This window comes from Osmerus eperlanus, chromosome 7 (assembly GCF_963692335.1).
Source record: "Osmerus eperlanus chromosome 7, fOsmEpe2.1, whole genome shotgun sequence".
In the NCBI taxonomy this organism is placed as follows: Eukaryota; Metazoa; Chordata; class Actinopteri; order Osmeriformes; family Osmeridae; genus Osmerus; species Osmerus eperlanus.
The window spans coordinates 17539630-17565235 of record NC_085024.1 but is presented as its reverse complement, the minus strand read 5'-3'; the positions used below and the strand labels follow the sequence as shown (position 1 = coordinate 17565235).

At 41.8% G+C, this 25606-nt stretch overlaps 4 protein-coding genes across 7 annotated transcripts in view; 3 read left to right on the top strand and 1 right to left on the bottom strand.

The window, feature by feature from the left end:
- Positions 1–401: 401 nt before the first annotated feature.
- tap1 (transporter 1, ATP-binding cassette, sub-family B (MDR/TAP)) lies at positions 402–5210 on the top strand. The gene is made up of 13 exons (XM_062465385.1): positions 402–616; positions 873–1204; positions 1488–1677; positions 1769–1883; positions 2032–2162; positions 2325–2530; positions 2691–2888; positions 3077–3205; positions 3291–3485; positions 3641–3814; positions 4101–4260; positions 4368–4504; positions 4626–5210. Exons 2-13 carry the CDS (start codon positions 884–886, stop codon positions 4857–4859), a joined length of 2190 nt encoding a protein of 729 aa, XP_062321369.1. The 5' UTR covers positions 402–616; positions 873–883; the 3' UTR covers positions 4860–5210.
- Positions 5211–5424: 214 nt separating this feature from the next.
- brd2b (bromodomain containing 2b) lies at positions 5425–14129 on the top strand. Of its 3 annotated transcripts, XM_062465383.1 has the most exons (13): positions 5425–5559; positions 5943–6129; positions 9114–9426; positions 9697–9834; positions 10059–10206; positions 10383–10546; positions 10725–11240; positions 11375–11503; positions 11763–11996; positions 12183–12469; positions 12723–13045; positions 13160–13285; positions 13395–14129. In XM_062465383.1, exons 2-13 carry the CDS (start codon positions 6098–6100, stop codon positions 13517–13519), a joined length of 2535 nt encoding a protein of 844 aa, XP_062321367.1. In that variant the 5' UTR covers positions 5425–5559; positions 5943–6097; the 3' UTR covers positions 13520–14129. The 3 variants fall into 3 exon arrangements, with proteins under 3 accessions (XP_062321367.1, XP_062321368.1, XP_062321366.1); XM_062465384.1 differs by having other exon boundaries at positions 5517–6129; positions 9117–9426; XM_062465382.1 differs by having other exon boundaries at positions 5517–6129.
- A 2306-nt stretch (positions 14130–16435) lies between these two features.
- On the top strand, positions 16436–17863 carry LOC134023342 (vitelline membrane outer layer protein 1 homolog). Its single transcript, XM_062465381.1, has 4 exons — positions 16436–16687; positions 16849–16961; positions 17240–17543; positions 17728–17863. The coding sequence occupies exons 1-4, from the start codon at positions 16472–16474 to the stop codon at positions 17731–17733; spliced, it is 639 nt and encodes a 212-aa protein (XP_062321365.1). The 5' UTR covers positions 16436–16471; the 3' UTR covers positions 17734–17863.
- A 1885-nt stretch (positions 17864–19748) lies between these two features.
- Positions 19749–25606, bottom strand: part of LOC134023341 (raftlin-like) — a 45448-nt gene continuing 39590 nt past the window's right edge. For both annotated transcript variants that reach the window (XM_062465379.1, XM_062465380.1), the window contains exons 9-10: positions 24606–24681; positions 19749–24135 (exon numbers count right to left, since the gene is read on the bottom strand). In XM_062465379.1, coding sequence (XP_062321363.1) covers positions 23419–24135; positions 24606–24681 — 793 coding nt within the window. In that variant the 3' untranslated portion in view covers positions 19749–23418. The remainder of the gene's footprint in view (positions 24136–24605; positions 24682–25606) is intronic.

Genomic DNA, 25606 nt, shown 5'->3' with positions numbered 1-25606 from the left:
AAAAATGAGCAAAACGATAAAATAATAATAATAGTAAAGATTACAAAACACGTGAGTTGTATTTCTTTAGAGATGGAGTCGGTCTCTTTGAAGTTGAACCGTGCAATATGGTACCATAACCTCAAAGATCTAAATTGTCTTCATGCAAATAAAAACAAGTCCCCTGAAAAAAACGTCCAAATTGAAGACACGCAGCTTCCAAAAATGTCACACGATGTCGCCCTTGTTCACAAGGAAGTTCAAGCGTATTCATTTTCATTTGACAAAATGTATACATTTCTGGATATTAAAATTAAATGTTGGTTATACTGATGTAAAACCTTAATCTCCATACTCGAATGGAAGTGGAACTGTAAAATAAATGCAATACTAGGCTAACTATAGGTGGGACTTTCGTTAAAGGCTCGGGTAGGCTATAAGGGGACTTTCCACTTGGAAAAGCAGCTACTTTCGGTTTTAGTTCGATACAGCACAACCCCTTCAACAGGCAGCCGCAGCACCTTATTTTTTATTTCGATGTAGATTAAAGCCAATTCTGAAGGATTTGCATGGAAGATTTTAACTCTGGAAGATAATCCATATTCCGGTAGCTCAAGGTTGAGTGTCGAAAACACAGGTAAACTTGGATTCAAATCTCACGGTAGCTAGAATTACAAGTAGGAAATACATAGGCCGATTGTAAATTACGTCGTTTTCCACATTATAGATACATTCTTAGAGTTAATGTAATATTTTGATGATCACAATGCACTACAATTCTACTGGTACAGTTTAAGTGTCAAATGTGAAAGTGAAAGCAGTTAATTTGCAAGCTAGCTCAATAATCATTGTTCTCTGGTCATTTGATCCTTTTCCCTTCTTTCCTAATGTAGAAACAGTTGGGATGCAGAAAATGAGTATGTTGTCGCCACTCCTCTATCTGTTTGTGGATATGTGTGCGGTGTGGGCGATCGGTATGTGCCACCTTTCCCCACTCCTCCTCCCCCACCCCTTCATCACCCTGTGGGGTGGAGGTCTTTTCCGTGCCTGCCTCTTTCTCTTTCTCACCGCTACCTACCCTGGGACCATACCATGGATGAGCAGCCTGGAGGGAGTCCAGACTATGGGAGTACTTTGCTCTCTCTACCCAGTCTACATTAGCCTTCTCTGGACGTTTGGAGTTTCCACCCTGGATCAGCTATGGGGATGGCACTCATGGCAAGGGGTAAGTTAAAGTTTGCTATTGTTTATAATTGCACTGCTGTTTGAAACCATATACAATTGAAATAAGACAGTACACCAAGTCGTCTAACATTTTGTGTTATATGTATTATTTTGTTCCATTGCATTATTAATCTGAGAGTAAAAATAATATAGATATTATATATATATAATATAATAAATAAACCTATAATATATTATCATAACACCATTTCATAATGTACAGAGTGAAAATTAACAACCAATGCTCTTGATAAAGAAACAAAAACAAAATCTTTGTTGGGCAGCTTTTACAGAGCTATGGCGTGACAGCTGTGGCCTGGTTATATTGGACGCGCTACGTCCCGACTCTATCCAGTAAGATCACTGAGGAACCTGAAAAGACTGGGTCCTCGCTGCAGAGGCTGCTGGGATACATGAAGCCCTACATGATACGTTTTGGAGGGGTGCTCTTTCTTGTGGTCATCTCGTCACTTGGTAATAATCCTCTACTTAGTCTAGTAAAAACAGTCAACTTTGTCAGGGGAAACCAAATCTGAGAGTAACACTGTTCATCTTTGTCTTTAAGGTGAGATGGCGATTCCACATTACACTGGCCGTATGACAGACTGGATTATGAATGAAGATGAGCCTGAAGCCTTTTCTTATGCTATCACAATTATGACAGTCATCACCATCTCCAGGTAAGCTTCTTCTTAAAATTATCATTATAGTAGGCTACAGTTTAATAATGTAGTAACATTCATGTTTATCCATGTGTATCATTATTCTTCTTTTTTTATTTTCTTCTTGTCATTATACAGAAGTAATACACTGATCTTTGCTTTACAGTGCCCTTTCTGAGTTTGTGTGTGACCTCATCTACAATATCACCATGAGCCTTATACACACCTCTGTACAGGGCTTGGTCTTTCAGTCTGTTCTAAAACAAGAGATTGCATTCTTTGATAGTAATAAAACAGGTGAGTAGTATTTGTCACACCACTTTTTTACATGTATTTTTAGAGTATTTATTAAAAAAAGGTTTCACAATGTCATGTAGGAATGTCAAACAAAAGAATTGCTAAGAAAAATGGTACGCTCTTGTGAAGTGGAACACCAACTTCCTCCAATCTCTGTTTTAGGTGAGATAGTGTCACGCATCACCACGGACACTAACACGATGAGTGAATCTTTGAGTGAGAAGTTGAGCTTGCTTATGTGGTATTTTGCCCGGATTATTTTCCTTTTTGGCTTCATGCTCAATCTCTCCTGGAAGCTGTCCCTTTTCACTGCCATGGGACTCCCCATCATCCTTGTCATTCCAAAGATATCAGGAAAGTTCCACCAGGTACGGGGATTTGATGCCCAATATGATGTCCAATGCGTACTTGTAACAAAGATATCAAACAGAAATAGTGGGATGCACCTCTCATACTGTCTATCAGGATCCGATGAAATGACTCAGCTGCATCATAACCTTGATGACGTGTATCTTGTTTTTGCTTCAGGCACTTTCCAAAAAGGTTCAAGAGTCTCTAGCTAAGGCCAATCATGTTGCCACGGAAACATTCTCCTCCATCAAGACAGTGAGGAGCTTTGCCAATGAGGAAGGTGAAACAGAAAGATACAAAAAAAGCTTGGAGGACACTTACACTCTCAACAAAAAGGAAGCTGCTGCCTATGCAGCTTCCACCTGGACCAATAGTGTGAGTCTCCGCTTGCAAGGTTACTTTATTGGACACCGGACGAATATAATCTATATACTGTAGGTGTTTTTGTGTGTGTTTGTGTGTGTGTGTATATGCGTGTTAAGGGAACTTGTATGTTGCATTGTAAGAAATATTAATGGGAAGGGTTTTCTCTATATCTCTCTCTCAAATAAATCTATGTCCAGATGTCAAGCCTGGCACTTAAGGTCAGTATCCTGTACTATGGTGGGATGCTGGTAACGAGAGGGGACGTCAGCAGTGGAGACTTGGTGTCTTTCGTTCTGTATGAGCTCCAGTTCTCTTCTGCTGTGGAGGTATGGCTATGAAGTTTAATCATTTATATCCCTCTTAAAGTCATTATCTTTAACTTGAACTTAACCTTTAACTTAAATTCTGTAGGTTTTGATGTCATACTATCCACACGTGAAGCAAGCAATTGGTGCATCTGAGGAGATATTTGAGTACATGGACAGAAAGCCCCAAGTTCCTCCAGAAGGGTCTTTGGCCCCCAAAACACTTAAGGGCCATGTTGAATTCAAGAATATCACATTTGCTTATCTTGACAAAGAAAAAAACGACAAAACTACACTGAAGGTGTGTATGTTTAAAGAGTCATTATAATGTAGTGTTGAAGCACTTTTCAATTCATAACTCAAAACAATTCCTCCAATAACTTCATTCTGGAACCCTTTCCATCTGTGTCTCTCTCCCTCTTTCTCTCACTCTTCCATCTCTAATATCTATCTCAGAATCTGTCTCTGGAGCTGAAACCAGGCAAGATTACTGCTCTGGTGGGTCTGTCTGGTGCAGGAAAAAGCACCTGTGTCAGTCTTCTGGAAAGGTTTTACCAACCCCAGGAAGGAATGATTCTGCTAGATGGAGAGCCCCTAAATAGCTACAATGACCAGTACCTACATGACAAGGTACGTGTCTTTATAGGCTTTAAACTGTAGTCAAACAATGAAACCTATCCTTAGATACTTCTCAAGTGAGCTATTGTGTACTACATTATGATGTACATGTATGGAAATTGATCAAAGTCTGCAGTGTAGGTGAGAGCCATCCACTGTTGATGTTTTTTAATTGTGAAATATTTTTACAAGCACCTGAGCTACTAGTAAGTAGCTAGTAACCGATCTGCGTTTTATCTGAGAATGGGCCATGCTTTAGAACATCAATCATTTCACTTATCTCTCCTTCTCATCTTAGATCAGCGTGGTGAGTCAGGAGCCAGTGCTGTTTGCCCGTTCTGTCAAAGAGAACATCAAATATGGATGTGAGGGCATGTCGGATGAAGAAATGCACCGTGCTGCAGAGCAAGCCAATGCCCACAAATTCATTTCTGAACTGCCCAATGGCTATGACACAGGTTAGTTCTCGAACCTCATTCATTTGCTAATTTGAATTTACCAATTTACCACTGATAGAAAAAAGGACAATGGACTTGCTTGGGCACTCATAGATGTACTTCCTCAGATGCTGGGGAGAAGGGGGGACAGGTGTCAGGGGGGCAGAAGCAGCGAATTGCCATCGCCAGAGCTCTGATAAGACAACCTCGGGTACTGGTGCTGGATGACGCCACCAGTAACCTGGACACCGAAAGCGAGCACATGGTAAAGTATTCATTTTAATGTAGTCTTATGTGGCATAATACTCTTTACATTGACACATCGCTTTCTTATTGAAGATTACATAACAAAACTGTCACATTACTGTTTTGTTCTTTCTGCATAGGTGCACCAAGCCCTGCTGAAGGACAGTAATCGTTGTACAGTGCTATTGATTGCCCAAAAGATGAGCTCAGTGGAGAAAGCCAGCCATATTGTTGTTCTCAAGGAGGGAGAAGTCTATGAGGAGGGGGGCCATGATGAACTCATGAAGAATGATGGGTTCTATGCAGAATTGGTGAGGAAACAGAACATTGGCTTTCAGCGTAAAGACGAGGGGATGGAAATTGGAAATGCTTAGACACTCAAGTCTTTTGTTGATTTTTCTTTTTCAAATCCAATTTCTAGTTTCAAGTTCTATTGCTCCATATGTATATAATCTCATATCATCACCAAATTGTTGCAACTCCATCAGCTACATAACATACTGTACATCAGAAGAAAAACCTGGACAACATCTTGCTAAATTATATAATTTTATAAAGTATTTAAATTCCAAAATGCATTTATTTTTAATTGTGTGTTGGCTGCAAAGTTTATATTTCCTAAACACTGATCGTAAATAGGTATAATTCCATTGAGTAATTTTACTGTAAAGATGATTCCCCTTTTTTTCTAAATTTGTGTTTCAAATAAACATTTCTAACATTTTGAGCTTTTTTAAAACGTTATATTTGGTTGCATAACAACAAAATAAGCATTTGTCTAAGGCGGGGAAAAGTCCCGAGGCTGTCACTTTTACTTTCCAATTAAATAAGTAGATACATTGTGAGGATTCTAGTGCTTATTATTAGTCTATTATGTATTTAGCAATCAAGTAGTCTGTTATTCATTCAGCACTGACACACACGCCCCCTCTTGAGACTTTTGACACGACTGCCACCACCTGGTTTGGTGTTGACTGTTCAGTGTTTCGTGCTTTGCGTATAAGTCACGTGATTTATCGGATAACTATTTGAGTGCTTGTAGGTGTAGGCGAAATATGATGGCAGAAGAAAATGGTAAATCTTTGTAACCATATGGCAATGCATGCAGGATTGTAGCATTACTAGCTAGCCTTGGTTCAGTTTGTCCTGGCTAGATGATGTATCTAGCTAACATGGATAGTTTAAACATTTACTTCCTTACTTTTAACGTGTCGCTTTTTTTAAACGAATCTACCAATATAAAACTGTTAGAGCTAAATAACTTGAGTTCGTAGAGAAAGCAAATATAGCGTTTATTCTTGTACGTTAGTGGGAAGCTCATCTTGCTGCATTATAATAAGGCAAAATGCCAAATTGTATGCCAAAGTACAGGGTGTTCGAGGCAGCTGACTTAAGGCTTGTCTTCCGCGTTGAAATATATTTTATGTAGCCAATGAACAATCAGGATTGGTTGACAGCCTACAGGAAATGCAAGGAATGCCACATGGTAGGTTTATAAGGCAACCGACGGAAGCTGATCGGCGCCATTTCACTGCTTTCGTGTTGAAGTCTGTACGAACGTAAACACAACAGTGGAACTATTGGAACAAACTAAAAATCCGGATCCATCCTGATGGAAACGGCCATTAACCCACCTCTTGACAGGTACTATTCAATACATTGCACGTGGATATCGATAAGATTTGGAGGTTTGGCATAAAATATATTGAGCTGGTATGACCGTAGCTATCTGCTAGCTATCTTGCAGCATTTCTTCCCTGAATATACTGTAGCCGGTTGTGCTAGCACAGCTAGCTTGCTTTCTAAGTAGCTGTTAGCTAGGCAAGCTATTCCCCATCCACCGGCAGGGAACTTATTCAGGGGAATGTTGTTATTTGGACAGGTAGCTGCTAGCTATTGTTAGCAAATGCACACAAGCAGTGTCACACTGATCTGGTGTTTAATGTTACTAAAACGCATATCCTGTCGCCGGAACAATTGCTATTAAGTATTAGTACAGCCTATTATTATCTATAGCCAGCACTGGTCATTCTTTTCAATTATGTAGATTGTCACTGCTAAAATGGGTGTCTAGCACTACCCTTGTGTAGTTTAACTAAGTAGCTACGACAAAACAATGGTAGCGGATACAGTTTGCATGCTGCTCGCCACAGTAGCTGTAAACAACAGTTCTGCAAACAGCTGGATTGAGTCATTCATTGAGCGGCATTGCACCAGTAGCCTTCACGGTCCACCGCCATCTTTGTGCTAGGCGCAACTGTAGCAAGCTTGCATTTGATTATTTTAACTTTTCAACGAAGTTGACGTAAGCACTATTCAGTATCCTTGTTATTTCCCGTAAGTTGGGTTTTCAACTATCCATTCACGACATGTTTACATGTCATATTGGCTAGATACTGGACGCTACTCGGGTTAGACTGACATCAAGCTTTATCGTGCTGACTAGCTTGATCGTTTGTGACTACTACTGTAAGAGGTAGTCGGTATTTTGAATTCAGTCACCGAAAATCTTAATGTGTCGTTAAGAGCCTAACCAAATAAATTAATTATATGCAGTGTACCTAGTGCTGCGGAGTAGTTTTGGTTGTGATGGCCTAGAATTTGTTTACAAACACATCCCAAAAAGGCGGGGTGGTGTCACAGTATTGTGGTGGTGAGGAGCACTGCATGTTTCGATTTGTTTACATTTGGGACTGATGTTCATAACCAAAACTGAACAACACAATGTTAACGCTAAAGTACATGATTTTAAATAGGTTGTACAAGTTGATGGAAAGGGAATGAGTCCGAACGTTATTTTGTCCTTGATTAATCAATAGAACAGTTGATGGTGGCACCACGTTTAATACTTCCGACTATCGTTTGTCACACTGCCTGACAAGAGCTGCGCCAGGTGCCACATATCCCTTCCTAAACGGAACTTTCTGGCTCTGCCTTTTGATTCTCACAAAGTGAGACAAAGCTTCTCAGGGAGGGAACATACTTTTTGGCAAGAGCAGGAAACCTACTTTATTTGCTTGGCCAGTTGAGGTCAGCTATTAAGGATAGTTATTAGGATAAAGGTTCATGATTATCTAGCCTGATGTCCACGGATTAATTCCATGCACAAAAAGTGTGTGATATTTGATTATCATTTATTCCTGAAATGTACCCGTTTGTATTTTGTGTTAGAATTGGGGATTTCGTTATACCTTACATTTTTGTTTGTGTTAATACAACTGGTAGTTAAATGTATGCTAATAAGATTATCGGTGACAACATGTGTCTATTTTTGTCTTTACATTTACATTTAGTCATTTAGCAGACGCTCTTATCCAGAGCGACTTACAGTAAGTACAGGGACATTCCCCCCGAGGCAAGTAGGGTGAAGTGCCTTGCCCAAGGACACAACGTCATTTGGCACGGCCGGGAATTGAACTGGCAACCTTCTGATTACTAGCCCGCTTCCCTCACCGCTCAGCCAACTGACTCCTGTCTTTAGGAGGTTTACTTTGTTACTTTGTTAATTCACATCCAGTGTTGTGGGTGTGTGAGTAGATCGAAGTGAGACTAGAATTAATTCTTAAACTTGGCCTTCATTTGTTTGTCAGTGGGGCATGTACGCCAGGACTCCAACCTGTGACACTTATATATTTTTTTAAATATTATTATCACACAATAAATACCGCACAATGACGTTGATCTTAAAATGATACTACAACACACAGAAAAAGTAATTAGCTCGCTGAAAAAAGTCTGTTACTGTCTGAGCAGTGTGGAGCTAGCATTAGTTTTCTGGACATTCTAAAGACAATCACCAACAACTGCCAACTTTAGAATGTTGGGATTTGTTGGAGTTTATTGGGGCAGTGTGCAAGCTGCTTTAAGTTGATCATATTCAGCCTCTGTAAAAGAGAGGACAAGATATGTTCTGGATGTGTTCTTTTAGACTTGTTTTCTTTGTCATGGAGAGGTGCATCTTAGTTTATGAATGTATTTTTGTTTAGAAGTCTGCTTAATTATAATGTTGGAAGGTTTATGTCAATTTAAATAACAACACGATGAGACTGGCCTAGGCATTGTTTAACCATTGGCCAAACTGCCCAAGTGCAAATTTCCACCAATATGCGGTTTCCATGCAGAGACTAGCATCCACAAGGGTTGCCATGGCAGTGTCAAAAGTGGCAGCCTATTGACAAGATTATGGTTTCAGTAGAGATGAGACAGAGAGAGCTGTGTTGTGATTAAACCAACCCAGACACATACAGGATTGGGGAATTAGATCTTCTCAAATGGCTTAGACTTCCCGTAAGTTTAAAAGGGATCATTACATACTTATAGTGTCCAGGGATGAACAATAGTGGACCATGGAGAATACACAAAGGTTAGCCTATATCAATGACGTAAGAAGGAGAGATCTCCACCGTTTGTTTTCCCATTGACACGTTTATTGTTGCAATCATAATTGCTTGCTCAAAGGTCATGCAGTGACATTAACAGTATGTCACCGACAACTCTTACCTTGTACCCTTCCACTGCTCTTCTCCTCTCCCCATTCTGTCTTCACCGTCTCCTTTTTTCTTTCTAATTTACCTCTACGTATTTCCCTCCTTTTTGTGCTTCTCCCTCCTTCTCGACATGATGGACAGCAGTTCTCTGGTGGGGCTGTCTGGCGGTGGAGGTGTCATCGGGATGGAGCAGGGTGCCTCAGGCCCTGGCAAGCGCATTCGCAAGCCCTCATTGCTGTATGAGGGCTTTGAGAGCCCCTCGCTGCCCCACGTGGCCACCTTGGGCTCGGGCCCCCCCGCACCACCCCAGCCCCCTGTCAAGGATCCGGGGCGCCAGGGCCACATGACCAACCAGCTTCAGTTTCTACAGAAGGCCCTGCTGAAGTCTCTGTGGAGGCACCACTTCGCCTGGCCCTTTCACGAACCTGTGGACGCCTTCCGGCTCAGTCTGCCGGTGAGTTGAGACTTCTGGAGGTTTCCTCCTTGTTGATAATTGGCCAACACTTACTGGCGGATTATCCTTCTGTCTTCACAGACTCTAGTATATTCCCAGCGGTTACGTGCCCATACCCAGTGGTTCTTGGATAATTTAAGTAAACCCAGTGTATAGGATTATTAGCAAATATCAGCCTGTTCATTCTGAGCTGTACTGGGCATTCTTATGATCTTTTTCACATGACCTTCTCACATCACATGAAATCATCCATCCTCTGTTTTTCCACAGGATTATCATAAAATCATCAAGCAGCCCATGGACATGGGCACCATCAAGAAGCGCTTGGAGAACAACTACTACCGCAGTGCTAGCGAGTGCATGCAGGACTTCAACACCATGTTTACCAATTGCTACATCTACAACAAGGTAGCAGTTTACCCAACAACTCATTACCATATAATGCCTTCAAGGCAGATTGAAAATACCAAAGGACTTATTTATCCCAAATTGCTAGCATTGCTGCCCTTATTCATATGCACCATTTTGAATCCAGATTTAATCAATTTGACTAAATACAAAAATGTCTTGATGTAATCAACCAGGTAATTTTGTACTGGTAAAAAGTGTATGATGTTTATGTATTCTTCCAGCCCACAGATGACATAGTGCTGATGGCCCAGTCTCTGGAGAAGGTCTTCCTACAGAAGGTAGCCCAGATGCCCCAGGAGGAAATTGAGCTGGCCCCTCCTGCCCCACGAGGCAAGCTGGGAAAAGCTGGCAAGGGTCGCAAGGCCAACGGTGAGTCGCCAGGATGGATGTTGTGGGGAGACGCTTGCAGGACAGGAATGGTTAGAAAGGGATGTTGGCGAAATATAAATGCACGTCTTCAGGACGAGCTGTGCAGGACATGATGAATGAGCGTGGTGTTGGTTTGACCGTTGTGGGTGTTCTGTTTCTGTCTTGCTTCATCTCAGCTGTGAGAGCCCACCAGGTGCCGGCTGTGTCTCAGTCCGCCTACTCGCCCTCCTCCTCAGACACCGCCGACTCCATGCTCTCCAACTCCCCCCAGACCGTTCTGACCAAGAGCCTGCCTCCTGCCTCCATGCTAGGCATGCCACACACACAGCCCACTGCCAAGGTACACGCCTCGTCGATGATGCACTAATATGGACGCGTTGAGAATAAGCAGTACATTTTGTGCTTGCCGTCACACACTGCAGTATTTTGAGTATTTGGATAGCGAGACACAATTTGCGTTTGATGCAAGTATTTAACAGCCAGAATATCTGAGAGTGTCTCTCTCTTTCAATCGGTAGAAGAAGGGAGTGAAGCGGAAGGCCGACACCACCACCCCCTCCACCATGGCCCTGCCCGTGGGCGTCGGAGCCCGGATGGTGGGCCTCGGGAAGGGAGGTCACGGGGGCCAGGTGCATGACCCCTCCTCTGCACTCTCGCTCTCCTCCTTGGGGGGCATGGGCATGGAGGCCCCCCCGGGTATGGGCCTGGTCAGGGGTGCCGTAGGGCCAGGGGGGCCCGTCCTGCTCCAGCCCATGATGGCTGGGGGTGGGAAAGTCATGGGCCGCAGAGGGGGCAGCGGACGCCCCATTAAACCCCCCAAGAAGGACCTGCCGGACTCTTTGCAGGTCCCGCCAACGCGGCGGGGCAAGCTGAGCCAGCAGCTACGCTACTGCAACGGGGTTCTGAAGGATCTGGTGTCCAAGAAGCACACAGCGTACGCCTGGCCCTTCTACAAGCCCGTCGACGCCTCAGCTCTGGGTGTGCACGACTATCACGACATCATCAAATACCCCATGGACCTCAGCACCGTCAAGGTGAACCGCCCAGCAGAAAGCTTGACGTGCCCTTTTTAGACCTGATCGACTCTGTGGATGTCGTTAGAGATATTGTGTCTGACGGTTTGTGTCTAAGCCTGACTGTTGTCTCCTGCTCTCTGTCCTTGCCTCAGAGGAAGATGGACTGTCGTGAGTACAGGGACTCTCAGCAGTTTGCGGGGGACATCCGCCTCATGTTTTCCAACTGCTACAAGTACAACCCCCCCGACCACGATGTGGTGGGCATGGCCCGCAAGCTACAGGTACTGAAGTCTGCCGACGCAAAAAAGCCTTGTTCTCTGTAGCAGCAGTAAAGTAGCCCCTTGTCATGCCTGTCACTTGGATGAGGACATGCATTCTTTTGGTCTCCTCGTAATTCGTTTATCTCCTTGTTTTATTTGTTTATCTGTGCTCTTATCTCATGTCTTGTCATCACAAGCTCAGAGTAATGTTTGGTTACCCAGGGACACATGGCCAATGTAGTTGACCAGTAACAAACATCTGTCTGGTCTGTCCATCCAGGATGTGTTCGAGTTCCGCTTTGCCAAGATGCCCGACGAGCCTGTCAAGGATCGTCCGGCCGTGTCCCTCGGGATTCGGCCCTCCTCCTCCTCGTCCTCCTCCTCGTCCTCCTCCTCGTCGTCGGAGAGCGAGCCCAGCAGCGACAGCGAGGAGAGCAGGAGCAGCCCGAGCTCAGACAGCGAAGAGGAGCGGGCCCAGCGACTGGCTCAGCTGCAGGACCAGGTCTGCACACAGGTAGGACACTCCTCCCCCCGGGACGAATGCAGGCACTCAAACTAAAAAAGGAACAACCAATGCCATTGTAGCAGAAAGTGGATTCGCTATTGTCTGCAAATACGCATAGCTTGAAATTAGACATGGCCACGGAATGTCTGATCAGTACAAATGTTCGCTTTAGCGTTCCGTCCTTTTGATGTGTAGCTCCGAGCCGTGCACGAGCAGCTTGCAGCCCTCTCTCACGGGCCCATCGTCAAACCCAAGAAGAAGAGGGACAAGAAGGACAAGAAGGAGAAGAAGAAAAAGAAGAAGCCGGAAAAACGGAGCCGAGGGGGGCGAGGGGGAGGCGAGCGAGGAGGGGAGCGAGGTGGAGGAGGAGGAGGGGAGGAACGTGAAAAGCCGGCCAAGGTTTCCAAGAGCAAGTCCGGACGAGGGAGTGGGGTAGCGCCCACCCAGGGCAAGAGGGGTCCCGGCCGCAAGAAGAACAGCAAGTGAGTGACGCACACTCACAGAATGACCTCCGACTAGTTTGTCTGTTTATCGTATTTGTCCTTGGCTGTGTGTTTTTCATGTCCTTGTTACATTTGTTCTCTTTATTCCCGTTTGTTTTGTCTTGTCTGGCCTGGCACAACCTATCCAAACTACCACCACTAGTTTTGATCGTGTGGAGACTGTACCACACTCATACTCGAAATAGTTCAACAATCTATAACACGTCCTGTACGTGTCCCTCCCTCTCCTCAGGACCACCAAGAAGTCCCAGGCGTCAGCGGCCCTCTACGCCCCGCCGGCCTCCTCCATGCTGCCCCACTACGATTCCGAGGAGGAGGAGGAGACGTCGGCCATGAGCTACGACGAGAAACGCCAGCTCAGTCTCGACATCAACAAGCTCCCGGGCGAGAAGCTGGGCCGGGTGGTCCACATCATCCAGGCGCGCGAGCCCTCGCTGCGCGACACCAACCCGGAGGAGATCGAGATCGACTTTGAGACGCTCAAGCCGTCCACGCTGCGGGAGCTGGAGAGATACGTGATGACGTGCCTGAGGAAGAAGCCACGCAAGCCCTACGGTAACGGCATGTGCTGCTTACCCAACACTGCATCACGATGGTTTCATAACAGCAACAAACACATTTAGACTGAATTATTTATACCTTTTATAATGTTAACCGATTTTGTAACAGTGAAGAAGATGGGAAGTGGGAAGTCGAAGGAGGAACTGACCCAGGAGAAGCAGAGGGAGCTGGAGAGGCGGCTGCAGGATGTCAGCGGACAGCTCAACTCGGCCAAAAAGACCCAGAAACCCAAAGGTAAGCTCGGCGTTGCGACGCTTTCTCTCTCTCTCTCTATCCCCCCCACCCCCCTTTTTGCCATTCTTCACGAGCGTGTTAATAATCGAGCCCTTCCGCCACCCTTCAGTGGAGAAGCAGAGCAGCGTGGAGCCTCACGCCCAGCCCTCGCGCCTCAGCGCCAGCAGCTCCAGCTCCGACTCCTCCTCCTCATCCTCCTCCTCCTCAGACACCAGCGACTCGGATTCTGGCTGAGCCACCAGCCAAGAGAGAAGCAACCGGAGAGAAGAACTCAGGGACATGGGTGGTCCAGGACTAATGTTGTACCCCCCCCCCCCCCCCCCTGAGTTGACAGGAAGGGGGGCAGCCCTGACAAGACACCCCAGGTGGAACGCTCCACTTCAAAGCGGGGCGCGGGGGGATTGTGGACTTCATGTGACGACAGAGGAAGACAAATCAAAGGCCAGCATGTATACACGCAAAACAAAAACACTAAATGCCTTGATTTTCCTATAACTCTCTTCTCTAACCTGTGTAAATACTTGTACAAATGTATCTATGTTTCTTTTATAAAGAAGAATTTTATGGAAATCTCCCAAAGAGGGGAGACAGGAAGTGAAAAGATGTAGAGAGATGCGCTTTATCCTAAATCTAAATCCTCGACCCCCGGTGTAGGACTTCCATGGTTCATTGCTCCCCTGAGATCCTGGAAAAAACATTGCAAGTTGGAAGCACTGTGATGTAAAGTCTTGCTGGCTTTCAAGGTTGGATTGAGCTTTTTCCTCCCATATTGCTGACGTCGTCCTGATATGTTTAAATTGGCAAAGGGGCCTTCCATGACAGTGAGAAAAAAAAAAAAGAAGAAGCAGGTACTCAATTTTGGGTGGTGTGTTTTGTCTAGTTAAGTGTATTAGAGCTGCAGTCACAAGTGAGTTAATTTGGATTTCTTAAGCAACTACCTTAGCTGTCCTAACGTGTATTTCATTTAGATGTCATCGAAGATAAAGTTCAGTTTGATTGGGTTGGAAATGTGTCTACACATATTTCCATAATGTGTGGATTTCAGTTTCCGCACAAGTGGGCTGCTTGTGGTGACTACAGTATTGACAACCTTGTCAGACTTCGAGATGTGTTCTTTGGGTTATATTGTAGGAAAGATTCACCACATAGCATATTACATTTCTGAAACACTTGGACTAACCGTGGATGTATTGCTATTGATAATAAATAACAAATAGAAATCATGTTAGACTTAAACTTACCCACTTCCACAGCATGACATGCCAAGCCTGAAACTGGAAATCACTTTTACGAGTAGATGTTTTGTTTGTAAGCAACTTTTGTCATGCTAAATGTCATGGTAGCATAGCCCTGTACTAAGCAGTTACAGCAGGCTGGGTAACGCACATCATTGACCTTCTAGAAGTTGCAAATGCTGTTGGAATGTAAGAGATGTAAGCTTTTCTGTTGCACCTTCATTTTGTAAAGGACATTTATCACTGTCCCTGGCAGATGATACTTAGGTCTCTAATTATTTAGAAATCCTTGGACATTTTATCTATCTTAGCAACCTGAGGTTCTTAGTTGAACCAAGAAAATTTACTAGATAGTAGATGTACACAAACTGTTACTGAACGATCTCTAAAGAATCTACTGTATGTAATATACTGAATGTCACGGTCTTTGTTCTAACAGTGAGTATTTTTTCCTGTCCTGCTTTTCTTTTGTATTCTATATTTCTCCTCAGACGTGACACTTCTAGTTATCGTTTGTTTTTTACGAACATGTTATGGATATTGTTAGCCCCTGGTTGACTGGAATGCTGCCTCAGAAACATACCTTTCATTTTACAACTGTATAATTAAAAAAAATCCTCTTCTATGAAACAAGGGTTCTTGTTTACTTGATCTCTCTGCAGCTCAGAAGCAAATTAAATACAGGCCTGTCTGTGGATGACAAATACTTGAATTGTCAGGCGTTTTCTCTATATAAAAAAAGAATATTTGTGAATGTACAGTAGGTGGCAGCAGTTCATGTTTTTTACGGGTTAGGCTGCGGATGGTGGTATGAACACGTCGCCTATTACATTCTGCACAATATTCATGTGTAAGGTATGAAAGGAAGAAGCATAATACAATTCTCTTTTGGACACCTGAGTCACCTATAAATGACTGACTGGGGTGTGAAGAGAAGGAACAAGTAAAATCCAGAATTACTGAGACAGAAATTGAGTTAAGTAATACTGTTATTTACCATAACGGTATATTAGTGTGTTAAACGGATAGTTTGTTATAAGAAGCTCAGGCTTTCCACAGTTAACCTTGAGGAGTATTAGGATAAGATTTCAGTCACAGTTTTCTTAAAGTATCCTTTCATCTCAATCTTCCATGTATGTAAGAAAATAAAAGGTTCTTCCCACATAACTTTGTTTTTTTCTAGTACCTGTTTGCCTGCCATATGATTTCAGATGTTACCCAACAGCACTGCATTAAAATATATATTTTTTATTCAAAGACCATTATTTAATTAATATATCCATTCAAATTGTCACATATTCAAAATAAAGACATGACTTTTCTAGATTTAAAGCATAAATAGGACCGTGGGAACGTAACACACACAGATATTTGTTTTTGCGTTATCAATTAAGAGTAAATTTCCTCAAGGTTTTCCTCAATAAAACATCTGTCTGTGAGTATTTCTCCGCAGTATTCAGTAGCTTTGATCTGGTAAAGCTTTCATTTCAATCTTGATCTGTGTTTTCACTGTGCATTAGCAATAAGATATTATTTGGTAGGTAAGATGTTGATAGTTATAGCTGTTTCTGCAACCAAGCTGTGATGAACATGATAATCTGCTTTGAACTTGATTTGCATGGTCATCATAAACATATGAATGTACACATAGTAGTTGAGTCAAGATAGTGTTTATAGGTACTTTAACATAAAGTTACTACTACCATGGCTAGACAAAAAGAGACAATCATTGATGCACAGGTATGCAGGATAAAAGTGCAGTAGAGGTCTATGATTACATGTGGCTATTTACAGTATCTGACCATCTGTTCTACTACCCACGCTGGTTCACAAGACTGTAAATAATTAACATATAGATAACAATGTGGAGGCCACATCAGGCCAGGCCAAGCTATAAGAGATATCAGTTCTCAGTTGTCTTTCTGTGTCTTCAGGCTGAGAGACTGTAAACATGGCTATCTTTCTCCCAATTGTTGTGGTCCTTGCTACGTTGTCCCCTGGCCTCTCTGCATCTGGGGAGAAGACGTTCGTAGAGCGTGCAGGCACGGCATACAGTACCAGACCCTACTCATCTGTGCTTACTGTGTCCAATGGAGAGCAGTTTGGGAATTGGACATGGCCTGAGATGTGTCCTGACACGTTCTATGCTGTTGGGTTCAGTCTGAGGGTAAAAACTATGTATAGTATGTGTACAATTTACAGATTGCGAGTTTGGGAGAGTTTGGTTTAATTATTTTTCAGTTTTGGAATCAATACAGTTGTGCATAAAGTAACCCACACTACTATTTGGGTAATTTCATGCTAGCATGTGTCTATCTACTCTCTCAGGTGGAACCTAATCAATATGCTCTGGATGATACTTCTCTCAATGGCATTCGCCTCATTTGTGCCAAAGCCGAGGACAGGAGCTTCCTTTATACAATCGAGTCTCACACTGGATAGTAAGATAACACTTTAGCTCTTACGGACTTGTTAAACTTCTTTGTAAACTTTAGCCTTCTGCCTTGTGTGAGTAGATTAAATATAGGGTACAGGTCAGGCTTATGTCTGATCATGTAATTTCTTTGTAAAAATGTTGTTAATGTTGAATTGAGGAAACTTGAGTAACTTTACCTTCACCAAAAGAGCACCCTCTGTCTGTTCCATGCTCCCTCATGATCTCTTTTAGCTCATTTACCTTTCCCCCCTCTCCCTTCCCCATTTTACTCATCGTCTCCAGCTATGGTGACTGGTCGAGCCCTCAGTATTGCCCCAGGGGAACACTCATCTCCTTCCAGCTGCGTGTGGAGCCACACCAGGGCATGTTTGGTGACGACACTGCCGTCAATAACATCAAATTCCGCTGCAGCAGCAACCCAGTTCTGGAGGGTACCGGCAACGAGTGGGGAGAGTACGGCACCTGGAGCCAGGAATGTGGTAATGGGGGAATCTGTGGCATTGAAACCAAGATGGAAGAGTACCAGTATGGGCTGGACGACTCATCTCTCAATGACGTGCGTTTGCTCTGTTGCTCCCAATCCCAGGTAAAACAAACAAGAAGATTGTAGTTTGTTGGTATTTATGGATTTCTACCAATTTTTATATTAGATGGCTTTTATTTAAAGCCATTTAAGTAAATTCATCAATAGACCATATATTGATGCCACTGAAAGAAACTTGAATCGTTCATTTTGACCTTGTTATAATTAGCATGATGCTTTTTTCCAGAAATGATCTGTGAGTAACAGATTGTGAACCACCTCAACCTGGAACACAAACCTGGACCAAACTAAGGACCCCCTAGACTGTGTTGTTATGATGTATGAAAGGGAAACTTATAAAATAATAATACTTTGTCTCTCTTGTCATTCTCATTTTGTTTATTTTGACATAAGATTTAAATATGACATAGTCTACAATTTACAAGTAGCCTACACAAGTAGCTTGATTTTGACTTATACTTCTTTGACTTGAGATCTCCTTTATAGTTAATTGATGGTACACCATCACTCTCATCAACATGAGGACAGCATATGTTTCAATACAATGTTTATAATGACCCAATAAACTTTGATCAAAGTCATAACAATAGTTAGCACAAAATGAAGTTGCTGACACATACATTTCTCCTCCTCCTGGAATGAAGCTAATTAAGAAATGACAAGAGACAGGATTAATTAATTTACAGTTTAAGGCCTGAGTGAGACTGATAAGAAGGCGATTGGTACACTCAGAGGTGAATTAATTAATCGGGGAGTTGCTAATCTAGGCCTACTACTGATGCTGGGTGTGTGAAAAAACAGAAATTGGAGACTTTTATCAAATGCTGAAGCAAAGGTTTTTAGAAGATATTGCAAATGAAAGCAGATTAATAGTGTCTGGTAAATTGTAAAAGCTTCTGACAACCTCAAATGTAAATATATTTGTTAGAGCGGAGGGGACTATAGTTTATTTAAAGATTCCTCTGAACACTCATATAATGTGACATAGTTAACCTAGTAAAATAGTCAGCCCATATACAAGCATATGTTATATTTTTTAAATGGCAAATCATAGAATGCTTGGGACTGATAGCTTATAGTGGTGCCATTGTGGAAAATGTGCTTCCCTTTTACATTTTAGCATAAATAAATCATATAGGATATAGGAAGGGGCAAGTCACTAGCTTTGTCAGTGACAATTTGTCACTAGGTGGCAGGCTTATCTAGGAAGTGGATCATAGGAATCATGATAGTTCACAAGATGGCTGAGATGTACTGCAAATCAGTTAGGTAACTAATAACTGATGTGGTTGTGTGAATACCTTTACATCTCTGTTTCGATACATATGAAAGTGGCATGTGTACTCATTTCTATTCAACCAAGGCATAATAGTCAGTATCATTATCAATTTGAGAAAATTGTAAAACTGAATACCTTCAAAACCAACACCAATCTGACCTTCTTATGTGGCAGATTTGTGGTACAGTATTTTTTCAAACAGAGGTGGAAAAATAATAATAAACTTACAGTCCTAAGAAATACGTACTTCTGACCAGCTTCTGTCATAGCACACATTTAAAAACTACTGTATCAACTCCTCCAAACACCAAGATCTGCAACACCTTCAGAGTTGTGGTTTTAGTGGCAAAGTCCAACTGGTCTCAAAATGGTCCAACTACATCACTCGTTGGATATACTCCTCCAAACACCAAGATCTGCAACACCTTCAGAGTTGTGGTTTTAGTGGCAAAGTCCATCTGGTCTCAAAATGGTCCAACTACATCACTCGTTGGATATTTCTGTAAAATATAGACTTTGGAAACACTTTGGGTCATAATTTATTTATTTTTACCCAACAAATGTGACCCCAAATCTACTCCCAAGACTCTCCACCTGCAAGAAAATAATGTGTGTTCATGATACAGACACACAGGCTGCTCTTTCGTCAAGTATGGCCCAACAATAGAAAGCTCTCTAGTTAGGTACTAGAGACTAAAGTAGTTGCTCTCCTTGGAATGGTGAAAGAAGGGAGACATTTACATTCTTTGACCATTCCAAAGACAACATAAGATTTCTTTATTTAAAACAAGGAGATGACCTGTCTGAGCTTGTTTTTCCTATTGTCCATACCGAGAAACAGGAAGCACTGAGTACTAAGAGTTCTCAACAGTGAATGCATGCAGTTGGTAAAGAGATCATTTTACATCTTAATTTGCATGCTTATTCTCCTCTGTATTTGGATGATTGTACCAATGTCTTGTATGTGAAAAATAAACAACACATTTACACATTAAATATAAATTATTTTATAATATACAAATTGTACAGATGTCATGAACAATACAAATGCAAACACTTTCCATGATAGCAAAGATAAAAAATATTGTTCCTTACATGTAATGCCAGCATTGACGATGAACAAAGATACTCAACATTCAAGAAGACAGCCGAGGTGAGGAAAACAGCAACATCAGATGAAAATACAAATACATTGTCTAGAAACCAAAACAACTTTTAAAATGATTTGCCATCCTATTGTATTTTGTCATGTAATTTCTCATCTGTCCATTTCACAACCTAGCACACAAAAATGTATTTGCACAGTGTTACCCCAGAACAATTGCTCCACTGCCGAGCTTCAGACAGTTGTGGTTACATAAGACAGGAAACAGCATATTAGCTTTTTACATAAGTTTGTATAAGATTATAGACAAAGCTGAAAAGCTCTAACATTAGTCACAGGTCTTGGTCCTGTTACGACAGGGCAAGTAAACATGGTTCAGTATAATTTAACTGATGAAGTTCCAGATCCTGCTTTACTCCCTCTCCATAATAATTTGTTCATGTCCCAATCCCAGGACTCTATCTAAAACAGCCAATCATTCCTTAACAGCCAGAGACAAGACCATGGGGGTGCTGACCCCGGGTGGTATAGACGGATACAGGACCTGGTGTAATTTGACCCCAATTCTTTGAAGGTCATTGTTGTACATTGTAATGAACGTCAAACCGGACTCCTGTAGGCGTTCAAAAATGTGCTATGATATAAAGTATGAGATCACCCATAACTGGTTGGCTCAACTTTACCCCAGTTACTAAATTAACATTATGTTTGTTCAGGCAATTCCATTCCAGTGTTCAATAATGTCAAAGGGGAATACCTGTCAAAGATATGAAAAATGAAAAAGGATCTACACAAATTGAATTTGTGATATGAAAAACAGCGTTCTGAAACAAATGAATCAGTAATTTATTTTATAAAACGTGATTGCCGTTCAACTGACATTCACAATGAGAAGAATGATAGCATTCCTAAAAAAACTTGATGAAATGCAACTGGGAAATCTTTCAAATATTCCTGATAATCTTCATCATCACAAAATTGTTTTTCACTGTCATTTTTATACTTTTAATCTTTGTATCAACTAAATACTGAGCTGTAGTTGTTAATGATAATAATAATAATCTGTAATCCAAAATGGCTAAACAAAATGTTTGGCAAAAACAAAAAGTGCTTTTTAAGGCTCATACAGTCTGAAGCAAAATGTTTTAGAAAGATAGGAACAGCAATACAATAATACCACAAATAATGTTCCAATAAGAGATCACCCAGACTTGATATCATGATGGGTATTTTCCATTGCTTAGGCAAAGTCCTGTATACTTCAACCCCTTCCACTTGTGGAAAATCAATTTGAGCTCCATCATGACCCCTGACCTTTCTGCCATTATTTATGACCTCATGCTCACAGGATCCAGCACTCCATCATCTCGGGCCAGGAGGACAAGAAGCATATGGTGAAAAGGGTCAGAAATAATGACCCCCAGAGCTAAAAACCCCATGTCAATCCTCAAAGGGGTAGCTAACAGCATCCATCAGAAACACCTTTTAGCAAGCTTAAGCACGACAGCATTACAGTACACAGAACCTGTACTTCCAAATCAAATCCCAAACACTGGTTGTAAAAGTCGAAGGCAGACAACTTCACCTTTAAATTAAAAAACATTACTTTTTAAAAACGTGTTAAGCTAACAACTCAGACCTCACCTCAGAAAACATAGATTTTACCTTCCATTTACCTAAAAACACTGAATGCAACGCTCTTTAATAAGACGACAACACAAAGTAATGACCTCTACAACACTTTCAATGGACTATTAGGGCCACATTTGGCAAGGCTATCCTGGCAACAGTTTGGAATTCTACTCTATACAATACATCGGTGTTCACATGAAACAGTCTAGAACTGTCAGATGGTAATAAATACAAAAACTGACCGCATTTCCAAAAGAACCCCATTCATCTGAAAAGCTACGCACATCTCACACCAACCTAGCTTGGCAACAATTAGAATCATGCCTATGACAATCACCGTTAACATGAAGAGTCATGTGTTTGACAAGGTGAGTTGGGTTACTGTCAATTGGTCCATAAATGAGTCCAGATTATAACTGTATATGACTTCTGACAGATACCCCGTTGATAAAATCCATTAGCCTGCTAATGACTGTGCTGTAGTGTCAATGCAGACAGCTGTTAAAATGGAACACAACATGATACCATGAAAGGGTACATTAGGATTTCTTTATTGTCAGAAATGATGCCGCAAAGAGCTTCTTAAAAGAGCTGGAGGTGAAATATCAAAGCAAAATAGGTGAGAAATGGCCATTCAAAAGACCTGTTCAAAATTAAAGTAGGCAATTTATCTTTTATATTTGACCAACGTCTTGTACGCTCTCTCCTCTCTCTCTCTCTCTCTCTCTCTCTCTCTCTCTCTCTCTCTCTCTCTCTCTCTCTCTCTCTCTCTCTCTCTCTCTCTCTCTCGCTCATTTCGTCTGTCAAAGGTCTTGGTCCTTACAACAGACTTCTTTATCTGCAAGACCTGTGTGATATACCATTGACTGGAATGTTAGGTTGAATATGATTAGAGCCTTAACTATACCTAAACCCTCCTTCAGAGGAATCATAGTACTGAACGCTTGACCTGCTGAAACATAAGGACCCATTAAGGAGGCAATGTGAAGTTGCCACTCCTGGCAAGACAATCAGAATGATTATCAGTATTGATCTATAGCACTTGAATGGCAAGGGCACAAAGACAAAGAGATACAGTATATTCACCATTTACCGGATTGACTGTAGCAACAATAACCATTATCTTTACCCCTGTTTTTGTCTTTCATATTCTGATTTACACAATAATTTGAGTATATTACAGCATAGGACCAGGACATAAGCAGTAGCAAGTCTGTACATTTTAAACCCAATGACCCTAATGATTAAGAAAACTCAATTAATTCCAGTAGTTTGGGTATAGGCATCCTTTACAATCTTCTCCTCTATCATTAATTATATACATTCAGCATGTGAGTATACAGTAGGGTGTATGTGGGAGGCTATCATAAAGGCAGATTGGAGAAGGAGATTTCTTCTGGGGAGGCAAAATGGTCTGGAGAATAAGGGAGATGAATGTTGCAGTGACATAAGCTTCAACTGTCCTTCCAATAGATAGTGGCATGTCTAGGGCTGTCACGATATTTGAATTTCACTACATGATTATCGTGGCCGAAATAATTTACGATAACGATATTATTGCGATGTCTATAGAACATTTTAAAAAGATATATTTATTGTATGTGTTGTCTCTTTTTTTGCAAATTAATTACACTTAAACTCAAAATATGTTATTACAATGTTGAACAGAAAAAATCTAAAATTATAAAATTATAAATTGCGCTGGTTTATTTTCATGGTATTATCATGTGTATTATTAACATGTTATCAATATTTCATTTTTGAATATAACGGTTATTGTCAATACCGGTATATTGTGACACCCCTAGGCATGTCCCAGAGATTGAATGACCTCCTCAAGTTATGGTGTTTGGAGGAATTGGACCAATTGTTGGGTGTCTGCTATGGTCTGAAGATGAGGTCTACTCTGCTGTTCCTAAAGTTTTTTCAGGGCTTTGATTGGTCACTGTGACATGTCCATCAACAAACATTTCCTCTTGGACCTCTTCCTGAACTAGTGGTTCTTCCTGTTTGGGTGTGTCTTGTTGCATGGCAAAATTCTTTGATTTTGTACTCTCTCCATCTCCATCTTTTTCTTTGTCAGTCTCTACCCCATTTTCTTTCACTTCCTCTATTTCAATTTCTTCTGTTTTAAATATTTCATCTTTAGTCTCCTCTACTCCCTCAGTCACAATGACCATTTCGGTTGCATCCTCAACACCACCATTTTCTACACGAGTCATCTGTCCTTCTTGTTTCTGGTTAGTGTTTGCCATTCCTTTGGCTTGTTCCTCTGCTCTCTTGTCCTTTCCTACTCTCACCTCTGTTCCTACATCCCCATCCATCTCTTCCCCAGTTTCAAGTCCACTTTTAGTTCCATTCTCAGTCTTCCGCTCCTCTGCTGCCACCGCCTCTTTCCATTCAGTTTCTACTTCTGTTTTCTTTACTCTCTCTTCTATGTCCTCCTTTTCGTCCAAGCTCTGGCTCTCCTCTTCCACAAATTTCTCCCCATCCTCAAGAATCTTAGGGTCTTCCAGCTCTTTCTCTCCTTCTGATGGCTTGTTTTTCTTCTTTTTAGTCTTTGGCACATCTTTGACAGAGTTCTTGTGGGACTTGCTCCTGTTTTTAAAGATCAGTTTCTGAAATTCAGGATGTTTGTGTTAAAATGTGTCTACAATGTTTATGCATTGCTCATTGTTGCCAAGCTGTGCAAAATGAACCTTATGACAAGCTAGGGAAAAGGATCATTCAAATGACTCTTGTTAATGTGGGGAAGAAAATGTAAGTAATTTCAAGAGAAATTATTGATGTCTTTAGGGCACTCAGTTGGGCCAAACAAACACATTTCAAGTAATATCTCTGACATTACCTGGACAACACAAAGAATGCATTAGAATTATATCATTTATATCAATTATTGGAAATAAACATGTTACGAAAACACTGCTGGCTGTTAAGCCTCAAGTGTATACTGTAGTTCATTAGTTCGATTTCAGCTGTGATGGAGATCTCAAATGTCAGAGGTTATCAATAGTATATGAGGTCACAGAATGCGAGTGAACCCCACACATGCCAACAAAAAAATGCAGAAGAAAACAAGTTTCTGTACCTTAGATTCCCTACTCCTGCGAGGCAAGACAGGTCTCTGTAGAAACACTATCTGTTTGGTGGACAGACTTCCATCACTAGGTTGCAGGGGAAAAAAGGGTGAGGTTAAAAGTAGGGAGAACGTGAAGGGGTAGAAAAGTTACCACATATTCCATACATCGTTTCTTTGTATACATACAATATCCACAAAAGGGTATGGTTTTAGATAGTAGTAGCACCTTGAGTTGGTTTTATAAACTTACGCTACTACTATAGAACTAAGGGATGGGCTGGCATTTGCCTTTTGCTTTACTGTAGGTTGACACAGCAAGACTGCATTCACACGAGAACAAGCAGTCATCAGTTTTGCTTTTCTCTCCCTCTGTCATCCTCTGCGCACACGCACAGTGAAGAGTGACTGAGGAAATACATTTCACTCCAATGCTGCTGAGCCCCCCCCCCCCCCCCCCCCCCCCAAAGGCACATATCATGCCTTTGCTAATGTGGTCAAGCATATTGACCCCCCTATTCCCAATATCCTATCCTGTCCCTGAAGTGTGCATCTTAGCACTTTTCCACAATGACGTAAAAGCAAAAATAACTGGTTTAAAAGACCGTGCTTAAATCAATCACGTTTTATTATGGATGTAGGGGAGTGCTCACAAGGGACTTCGTTCCTTAAAATATGGCCGGTCTCTTCCCATAAACTTCAACAACATCATCTCCCTAGCCCCAATTCATGTCTCACTCTGGTTTCACATGATCCACATGAGTACTTGAGATGACAGATTAATCCGAGCAGGAAACACTGATTCTGTTACATATGGGCTTTCTGTCTCTCTCTCTCTCTCTTTTTCTTCCTCTCTCAAACATGAGAAATGCTCTCTCTAAGATAGCCCCGTCTAAGCCCATAAACACAGATACACATACATGCTCGCACACACACACACACTGGTGGGATGCAGCTTTGAGTTAGATCCTGAATGAAAGCTGAATCCATAACCTGGCACAAGAGGAGCGATA